This window comes from Pinus tabuliformis, chromosome J (assembly GCF_031772625.1).
Source record: "Pinus tabuliformis cultivar Carrire ecotype Pingquan chromosome J, CPIR1, whole genome shotgun sequence".
NCBI classification, from domain to species: domain Eukaryota; kingdom Viridiplantae; phylum Streptophyta; class Pinopsida; order Pinales; family Pinaceae; genus Pinus; species Pinus tabuliformis.
This window is the reverse complement of record NC_142295.1, coordinates 1,407,895,050-1,407,904,997: the sequence shown is the minus strand read 5'-3', so window position 1 is coordinate 1,407,904,997 and position 9,948 is coordinate 1,407,895,050. Positions and strand designations below refer to the sequence as shown.

The 9,948-nt window shown below is 34.1% G+C and overlaps 1 protein-coding gene across 1 annotated transcript; it reads left to right on the top strand.

Annotated features, from left to right (window-relative positions):
• The first annotated feature begins 1,184 nt into the window (after window positions 1-1,184).
• Window positions 1,185-6,835, top strand: LOC149232624 (flavonoid 3'-monooxygenase CYP75B137-like). Its single transcript, XM_089379462.1, has 2 exons — window positions 1,185-2,343; window positions 5,964-6,835. The coding sequence occupies exons 1-2, from the start codon at window positions 1,423-1,425 to the stop codon at window positions 6,591-6,593; spliced, it is 1,551 nt and encodes a 516-aa protein (XP_089235588.1). The 5' UTR covers window positions 1,185-1,422; the 3' UTR covers window positions 6,594-6,835.
• The last annotated feature ends 3,113 nt before the right edge of the window (window positions 6,836-9,948 follow it).

The window sequence follows — 9,948 nt, the reverse complement described above, 5'->3', positions numbered from 1 at the left end:
ATGTTATCTCCTCCACCCATTCACTGATATTAAATATAATTGAAATCTTTTGTCATAAGATGATTGAGTTGTTGACACAATGAGATGTTATCTCCTTCATCCAGTTTCAAATCCCAAGGAGATATCTTTGGCCCATTGTTATAATACTCAAGTAGTAGGCTACCCAACAAATATAACTGGATTTACTTATGGTAGGAAAACCTCTAGTGAGGCAAGGTGATCACCTATCATAACTAAGTTGTCAAACCAATCCCAAGGAGATATCTTTGGCCCATTGTTATGATACTCAAGTAGTAGGCTACCCAACAAATATAACTAGATTTACTTATGGTAGGAAAACCACTAGTGAGGCAAGGTGATCACCTATCATAACTAAGTTGTCAAACCAATCCCAAGGAGATATCTTTGGCCCATTGTTATAATACTCACGCAGTAGGCTACCCAACAAATATAACTGGATTTACTTATGCTAGGAAAACCACTAGTGAGACAAGGGGATCACCTATCATAACTAAGTTGTCAAACCACTAGTAAGGACAGCCATCACTAACTAGTCACTCTCCATGAAAACACACCAATCCATAAAAAAATAGGTTTTACTCCTAGCAAATGCACTAATTCCAAATGCTTTTGAAATTGGAGCCGAAAAAAACAAGCTCTTAATCCAAATTGAATTTACTTCTCCATCAAAATTTAAATATCCATAAAAACTAGTATCCATAAAAACACGATCATTAACTATCATAATTAAGTTATCAAACCACTAATAACAACAACCATCGCTAACCGTCCATGAAAACAAACTAAACCATAAAAAAAATAGACTTTTACTGCACTAGTTCCAAAAAAACAATAAACACCATTATAATAAATCACATAAAATATTGTATCGTCACGTTCACATCAATATTGCGTGAAGTTTCATTTATTTTTATTTTTTAAACTATATACCGGGCATTTATACTTTTTTTTTCAACCATACACCGGGCATTCATACTACGTGGTGTAGGTATTTGCAAATAGTCCATGCCCAGACACAGGCCGCTGCAATTCGTAGAAAAACGTGCATGTCAAGTTTGGAGTTTGGTGGAGTTTTTTTGTTTTTGTTTTTTTTAAAGAGCAGGTGCAGAAAGAACGGTCAAGGGTTTGGTTCTTCAGAAGTAGATGGACTGTTTGGTCGTCAAAGTAAAAGAAATGGAAGTTTGTTACAGCGTGTTCTCTAGCTACGAAACAAAGTTTGAATCTCCGTTGGGATTTCATTTCGCCGTTTAGGTGAAGAGTGAAGAGAAGAGCAGAGGCGAAGCACGAGCCGCACATTCCCAGCCAACTACTTCGCTCGGTCGAATGGTACTCCGCAATCTGTATCGCGGTCTTATTATATATATAATGAGTGCGAGCAATTAAATAAAATCAGAGGAAGCCATGGATTCAGTGCTTGATTTGTTGCAGAGTTCTGTCACCAATCTCGGCTTCGGCCAGGTGCTGGGTCTGGTTTTTTTGGCTCTCGGTTTTTTCTATGTGGTGAAACAGAGCCTGAGGAAACGGCTTCCCCCGGGTCCGTCGGGATGGCCTGTAATCGGCAGCCTTCCATTGCTGGGCAACGTGCCCCATCACTCGCTGTTTCAGCTCTCGAAGCAGTACGGTCCGATCATGTATCTGAAGCTCGGCACTACCGACACCGTGGTGGTGACATCGCCCAAGGTAGCGGAGGCGTGCCTGAAGGTCAATGACCTGAATTTCTCCAACCGGCCGGGCAACGCCGGGGCCAAATACATGGCCTACGACTCCAACGACCTCGTCTGGGCTCCCTACGGGTCCCGCTGGAGGATGCTGCGCAAGGTCTGCAACGTTCATCTTTTCGCCAGCAAGGCCCTGGACGACGTGCAGCCGGTGCGGGAGGCCGAGGTCGGGCTGCTGCTGAAGTCGATTCTTGAACACGAGAAACAAGGGAAGGCCGTGAACCTCGGGGAGCTGCTCAATGTCTGCACTGCCAATGTTCTGGGGCAGATCATGTTGAGCAAGCGCGTGTTCGAATCCCAGGGAGCGAAGGCCAGCGAGTTCAGGGAAATGGTTGTGGAGCTCATGGTGTTGGCCGGGGTGTTTAATATTGGCGACTTTGTGCCGTCTTTGGCTTGGATGGACTTGCAGGGCGTGCAGAAAAAGATGAAGAACCTGCACAGCAGGTTCGATCAGTTCTTCAGTCGGATGCTTGAGGAGCACAAGGCCGAGGCGCGGAATGGGGGAGGGAAGAAAGATTTTCTGAGCGTGCTCCTGTCTCTCAGAAATGACGCCGATGGCGAAGGAGGGAAGCTCACGGATACCGATATGAAGGCACTTTTACTGGTAAGATGTTTTATCAAATTGAATTTTTATGAAGTTTTAATTTTCATCAAGAAAGACATAAATTTATTTTTGATAGTTTGCATTGATTACAGTCCCATGTGTGGTTGAAACAGTGAATGAGGCTATAATTTTCCTGAATAATATTTAAACATGAAAGTGCCAGTTTGATGATTTGCATTGATTAGGGTTAGATATTAGTGGTGAAATTATGAATATTGATTAGGGGTAGATATTAGTGCTGAAGTTATGAATGAAGAAACAGTGAATGAGGCTATAATTTTCCTGAATAATATTTAAACATGAAAGTGCCAGTTTGATGATTTGCATTGATTAGGGTTAGATATTAGTGGTGAAATTATGAATATTGATTAGGGGTAGATATTAGTGCTGAAGTTATGAATGAAGTTATAATTTTATTGAATGAAAGTGGGTGGGATAGTTGGACAGGCTGAGTGTTATAAATTACATTTCACATATTTTCAAATAAAGTTTTCAGATTAACTATTATAACTTAGATTTAAAGTATTTTTAAATAAAATTTTGAGATTAATTATTTTAATGATATACTTGGGGCTGTAGAATTCACTCATCTCTTTACATTTATTTGGGCAATACTTGAATATTGCTGAACACTTCATTATTTATTAAATTAACTATGGCTGAAAACTTCACTATTTATTAAATTAATCTTTTTATGTTTTTTTATTAGAGATATGGATATAGAAATATATATGGTGGTTAAATTTATTTATTTTTTATAAATAAATATTATTAAATTATATTTGAATTTTTCATAGTTTTAATGGAAAATGGAAAACGAGTTTACATAGTTTGAATTAATAGTGAATAAATACATTGTTAAAGTACTCCATGCTAAAAAGTCACGAGTTCAAATTTCTTTTTTTTTTTTTTTTTTTGCATGTTTACTCCCAAAAAAATTGTTGAATGGAAAAATAATTTAAATTCTGACATACAATATTAATTTTACAAAGCTGTTATCCTCAACTGGTCTCTTAGAATTTCAACTTAAAACTTTATCCTCAAGCGGGGTTCAAATTTTTACTTGACAGCTGTCAAGTTTGTTCTATTTTTTTGGGTTTGGAATGTGTTATTTACATAAGTATGTTTCAATTCATCCATAAGGTGTAGATCAGTTTATTTGAGTGGGGTTTAGTCTTTATCAAGTCTTAGGTTCGAAACTTCATGAAGAAGGATTGAGAATGGAAGAGTATGTCCTAATTAAACTGAATCTATGTTTCCTTTTAATCCCACTGTGTTTTGTGATTTATAAATTTAGATATTTATTTATTAATAATGTTATAAAGAGTTTTTTGAAAATATAATTACATCAAAATACTATTCATTCATAAAATATTACAATCAGGTGAAATGCTTATTACCGCTCAAATGCTTATCCTCGTAAAGAAAATTAAACATTTAAAAGGAGGACTAAAAAATGACTATTGTACATTAATCATTCTTTCCAATCTCTTTATCTTCATCAATCATGATGAAGATTAAACATTTGAAATAACGACTAATGTGATCATTCTTTCCAGTTTACTTGATAAACTTCTTTGTGCTTGAATTTATGTAGATTGTTAAATCCCAAATCAAACAAAGTATTGAGAATTTACAAACAACATAAAGATATTTTTTTATCAGTTAGATTAGGAGGAAAAAAATGTCTGTTTTACTGAAATCTACCTTGAATTGGTCTGGAAAGCAACATGGAGTTCTAGAGCGACAGTGGAACTTGGTGTTTGCCGGGGCGATGGGAGATGTCTGTTCGTTATAATCTTTCAAGTTCTGGAAAGAAAAATGGGGTTCTAGAGCGAGAGTGGAACTTGGTGTTTGCCAGGGTGATGGGAGATGTCTGTTTGTTATAATCTTTCAAGTTCATCAAGAGCATTGCCCTTCAGAGTTCATTCAACCCCACAATGGATGACAGTAAAGATCCGAACCTTAGGTAGGCCATGGATTGATCCTCCAAGCTTAGAACCCTGGATCCGTGGAATCCAGAAACTCGAGGACAAACAGAGTTGTGAACCAATAAGGTGTTGTTTGACAGTGCTGAAATCTTCGACCTAATTACAGCAAGAAACACAAGATGTGATTAAACACTCCAAAGGAAAGGAAGTATAGCTTTAGTGCCATTAGCTGAGATCTCTGCCTTATAAGATTACAAGGGTGAAAGGCTCAATGCATTTGGACCTTGCACAGGATGTACAGAATATCAGTCATAAAATTAAAATGTAGTAAAATGAAAGAAGAAAGAAGCTCGTAGATTTTTTTTTCATTATGATTTTTTATTAAGATTTATAATTTTATAAATATGTTATTTTAAACATTATATGTGTGTTAATGACAAGATGGAAGCATTACAGAGATATATTCATTAAGTTGTTACAACATTTTTCATAGTTAACATATATAGAACTTTAATAGTTGTATTTTATTTTATTAGGAAAAGAATTAGCATAATTAGTTTAAGGGTTTTATTAGAAAAAGAATTAGTATTATTAGTTTAAGGGTTAGAATGAAATTGTTGGTATTAAATTAGCTTACAGGTAGACTAACCCATTAATGGGATACGGGTAGAATGTATTATTTTGGGATACTGGTAGAATGTATATACTAGGTCAGTTTACAGGGAGAATGCATTATTTTGGTTTGTTTGGGATACTGTAGTATTTGTTTTATAGTTTTTTTTATACGTATTTTCTAATTAATTTTATTTAAAATTTATTAGTTTTTTTATTAAAATAATATAATTTACAAAATCTAAATATCAAATTTATTTAAACCATAAAAAAATACATTTCAAATAACAAAAAATCAAAATTTCAATGCTCCAAATTCCATGGCATTTGCCATCCAATAAACCACCAAATCCATGGCATTAAACCACCAACATAGCGTTTTCCACCCAATAAACCGAAAACATGGTAAAATATAATTAGACAACCCTGTGTAGAGTCTGCAAAACAAAACGTGAAACCAAAACATCTGGAAAAAAAGAGGTGCTCCATCGAATTCTAGCCAGCTTTGAAAGTAACTATTTTTCAATATAATAATTTCCCATCTTTTTTCTTCTACTGTCATGTGATACAGAATCTTTTCTTTGATTGCATTTTTATATGAACACACAAACCATTACAGAGTTTGTCTGTTTGCAGTACGACAAATTAAATGTCAATGTGGAAGCCTTTATACAGTGTTTGTCTGTGTCTGATGAAGCAAATTAAATGTCAGATCCTTGAAGTAGACGCTCTGATTTTCATATTGTATTTGTCTCTTTACTTTGCGAGTTGTTCACGGCCTATGAATGTGACTGAGCGCTACGGAAATTTATTGGAAATTTTGAAGTAACAGTTTGTTGTCTGGACATTGCATTTATCTAAGGGTTTTGACAGAACCCGTCATTTCAGGATTTCAATTTCAATTAATGCTCAAAAATGTTACAGTGACTTTTCAAAATTTCAGAGATACCAATTTTCTCTTTTCAAGATTTTAGTAAATACCTGTTACTTCAGGATTTAAATGTATAACAACCTCTTTATGACATTCGAATCAAATTTTTTATTAACTATATCAATTTTTAATGATGTGATGTGCAGGATCTGTTCACAGCCGGAACTGACACGTCTGCGAGCACAGTGGAATGGGCACTTGCAGAGCTGATACGCCACCCCAAGATGTTGAAAAGATTGCAGGAGGAAATAGACTCCGTGGTGGGACGGGATCGGCGGCGGCTCAAGGAGACGGACATCCCAAAACTTCCATACCTGCAGGCGGTGGTGAAGGAAACGTTCAGGCTGCACCCCTCCACTCCCCTGCTCCTGCCTCGCCTTGCGGCGGAGGCGTGCGAGGTAGAGGGATACTATATCCCCAAGAATGCCCGCCTCCTGGTGAACGCGTGGGGTATACAGCGCGACCCGGACGTGTGGGAGAGGCCGCTGGAGTTCGACCCCGAACGGTTCGCGGGCAGCGCAGTCGACGTCAGGGGAACCGACTTCGAAGTAATCCCCTTCGGCGCGGGCAGGCGGGTATGTGCGGGCGTGAGCATGGGGATCCGCATGGTTCAGCTAATGCTCGCCTCCTTACTCCATTCCTTCGACTGGTCTCTCCCTGAGGGCCAGCTGCCCGAGAATCTGGACATGGCGGAAGCTTACGGGCTCACTTTACAGAAGGCAGTGCCTCTGCTCGCGGCTCCCGCTGCCCGTCTTCCCCACCATCTCTACAACTAATAGAGTTTGTTAGCCTGTTATTAGGACTGTTTGGTACACCAGTGTATGAAAATAAGGATTTCGCAAAGGCAAACGGGTGGCATTTAGTCGGCCTTTGCCTTCGGGAACCGTTTGGAAATTGATGTCAGCGTTTTAAGGTTTGAGATGATAGCTTAGCACCTTATCAAGTCTGCTATAATAGTTGTATTCTGTAACATTTTAAAGTTATATAAGACGACGAGAAATACCTTGTTTTTCCTTTATGTAGATGTTTATAAACATCAATTTACAAAATGCATCCTGTCTGAACAATGCAATGCAAGTCTATCCGTCATTCACTAATGATTTTAATCACTCATAAATGTATGTGTTTTTTATATTATGGTAAAATATATAATTTAGTTGTTAAATTAACATTAATCTGTGTTATTATGAGTATGTGTTTTTTATACTGTAGTAAAATATGTAATTTAGTTGTCAAATTAACATTAAGCTGTGTTATTCAAAGAAAAATCATGTCATATGGAATTATTTCACTAGTCTATTGGGGAAGGTTTCACTCTTCCTATGTCTTTAAATTATTGGCTTTATGTTATTAATATGTTTCTTTACATAGGAGCTCTTAAATAGCTTTTAATTAGGCGAAAATAATTTTAAAACATATTCCAAACTAAAGTGGAAAAAGTCAATGTGGTCAATAAATGGACAAGTGTGGAAATTGAAAAAATTGGCAAAAAATCAACAAAATTTAATAAGTACAAAAATATTCATTTTTTTAGCATCATCAAATAAATGCATTGCCACATAAATATGAAAACAAAACTAATGTATAGGATGTATAAGAAGTCTAGTAATACATCACATATCAATAGTGAATCAAGCCTTGAATCTTGAGTTGTGACTCGGTCTAGACTCTCAAGAGTCAAAAGATCAACACAAAATATAATACACGTCATAAAGTAATTAGTGACTCAGTTCCTCTGCCCCTTTTACAAGAATAGGGAATGATTTTGCATTTTCTTTTAAAGGTGATCTTTATCCTCACTTTTCTAATAGTACCAATTGGGTGTTAATATTTTTATTATTCTCAGTGATTGTTGTTTTAATAGGTTTATTTATTTTGGAATATGTTTTTCAGTATTTAAATTTAATTATCAATAATTATTAAATCTATGGTAATGATTTAATTTCCACAAAATATTCTAAAATATTCTTAAAAATAGTTATAAATTAAATTTTATCTCAAAAATAATTATGCACTTTCTATTTTTTTAATTAAATTAATTAATTAAAAAAATGTCATATGAATATGTGTCACCAATTGTGATTTTTTTAGCATGCTTTATTAATAAACCATAATATTTATAACAAAATCTATTTATATGTTTTTTAATATATATATGTTTAACTCAAATATTAATTATTTTTAAAATAATAATATTATTGTAATTTGATTTTTTTTAATTAATGCAAAATGTATTACTAAATAAATAATTTAATTTCTATTGCTATTTATTATCTATTTAATTTATATAACTACTCTAATCCTTAATAAAAATAGTAAATAATTTAGAAAATAAAAATAATTTAGATATATTAAAATAAACTATAAAGATATTTCAATTAACTAATTTTGAATATTCATTTAGTTACTGTTACATTTTATCATTAATAATTACATAAATAACTTAGTTTTATTTATTATTAATAATTACATAAATAACTTAGTTTTATAACTAATTACGGTACAAGAAAATAACATTTATTTTTTAATAAATATAACATTTATATTTAAAACTTTATTGTAATATTCAATTATCTTAGGCATATTCTTCAATTTTAATAATCGCATTAAATCTATCTTAAATCTCAAATTCTAGACTAAATCTATCTAAGACATGAATATCAAATTTCACACTAATATATAAGTGGTTAACTTACCCTCTATTAGATTTGCCACATGGAGAGAAGAGGGGTGCCCTTATATTCAAGTTTGGCTTAATAGAGGCGCCATGTAGCTCACATGAAACTTCAATTAAGAAGTGTTTATTGATCTTTGATTATTAAATGTTATTTCTTCATGTCAGAGGAGTTAAGCATTTAAATTCGAACTCTAAATTTGAGTAATATATAAAATTGTAATACATTTCATTCCCCCTCTCTGTAATTTTTGTTATATATAAATTGTAATACATTTCGTTCCCTCTCTCCGTAATTTTTGTTAGTGAGACTGGTTAAAAAAGTCTTCGTGACATTGTTCTAGTGCAATTTTTAAATAGGGTTTCACTATGATGTGTACATGATATTTATATTTTGGGGCATATATATGAATATGGATAGATATCTGAATTCTATTATATATATCATCCTTAACCTTATATTCTTTTTCTTTTCTTTTTTAGTTTTTTTATTGGAGGTTTCACTATGATGTGATATTTATATTTTGGGCCTCTGGCATATCACTCTTAATCATGTATTATTTTTTCTTTTTTAGTTTTTTTTATTTGAGATAAGGTAATTATTTATACATATTTTTTTATTATGAGATGGGATTGGACGAATATTTTAAGTAGTTTTTTTAAGACAAAATAATCATATTAGTTATAATAAGATAATTAATAATGATGATGATGGTTAACGTCTATTGAGACCAAACTTTGGTCTATCAGACCTAAAGAAACGAATTATTTAGTTTGATTTAAGATTGTATTCCTATGCTCAAAAACCTAGGAGAGAAGCCTCTCGAGCTCACTATAATTTTGACATCGTAAAAGGCTAGGAAAGTCAGTGTTGCAACAAAGATTATGAAACTGAGATCTAATGTGGTTGTACGCGGGGCACTCTAAGAGGAAGTGATTTTCATCCTCGATGTTCATATTCTCACAGAGATGGCAGATCCTTTCCATCGACCCATTTCACTATGGAGCTCATGAGAGTTCGTTCTAATCTTGGCTATATTATTTTTCTTCTTTGAGCTAGTTAAAACAGAGAGATACTTTTGATCTTCTAGGGGTGGGGTTGATGACCTCCTTATAATATCTTAATTTTCTTTTAACTGCTAAATCTTTCTCACACCACAATTTTTCTTTGAACTTAGAAGTAACAATATTTTTAATGTTATTAATGTTTTGCAGTGCAACATTCTCGTCGATCTCCCAATGGCTTAACTAGGCCATGGTGTCTTTATACCAACCTCGTTTGAGCCTTAGGTGGTTTTGGCTGGAATTTAAATGATGCAGGAGCATCCAGCTAGGGCACCATGACCGGGTGTTGGTCTCCGCCAAGATGGAAGTTGTGTTAACAAATTGTTTTTTTTTTATGTTAGTTTGTCAAAGTAGGGTGGAAGATTTTGTTTACTTTTAGTTTCAGTACTAGT

Bases quoted from the DNA above. Each gene is read 5' to 3' on its own strand.
- LOC149232624 (XM_089379462.1), top strand. From the start codon at position 1,423: ATGGATTCAGTGCTTGATTTGTTGCAGAGTTCTGTCACCAATCTCGGC. The intron at 2,344-5,963 runs GTAAGATGTTTT...TGTGATGTGCAG, and splicing joins ATATGAAGGCACTTTTACTG to GATCTGTTCACAGCCGGAAC.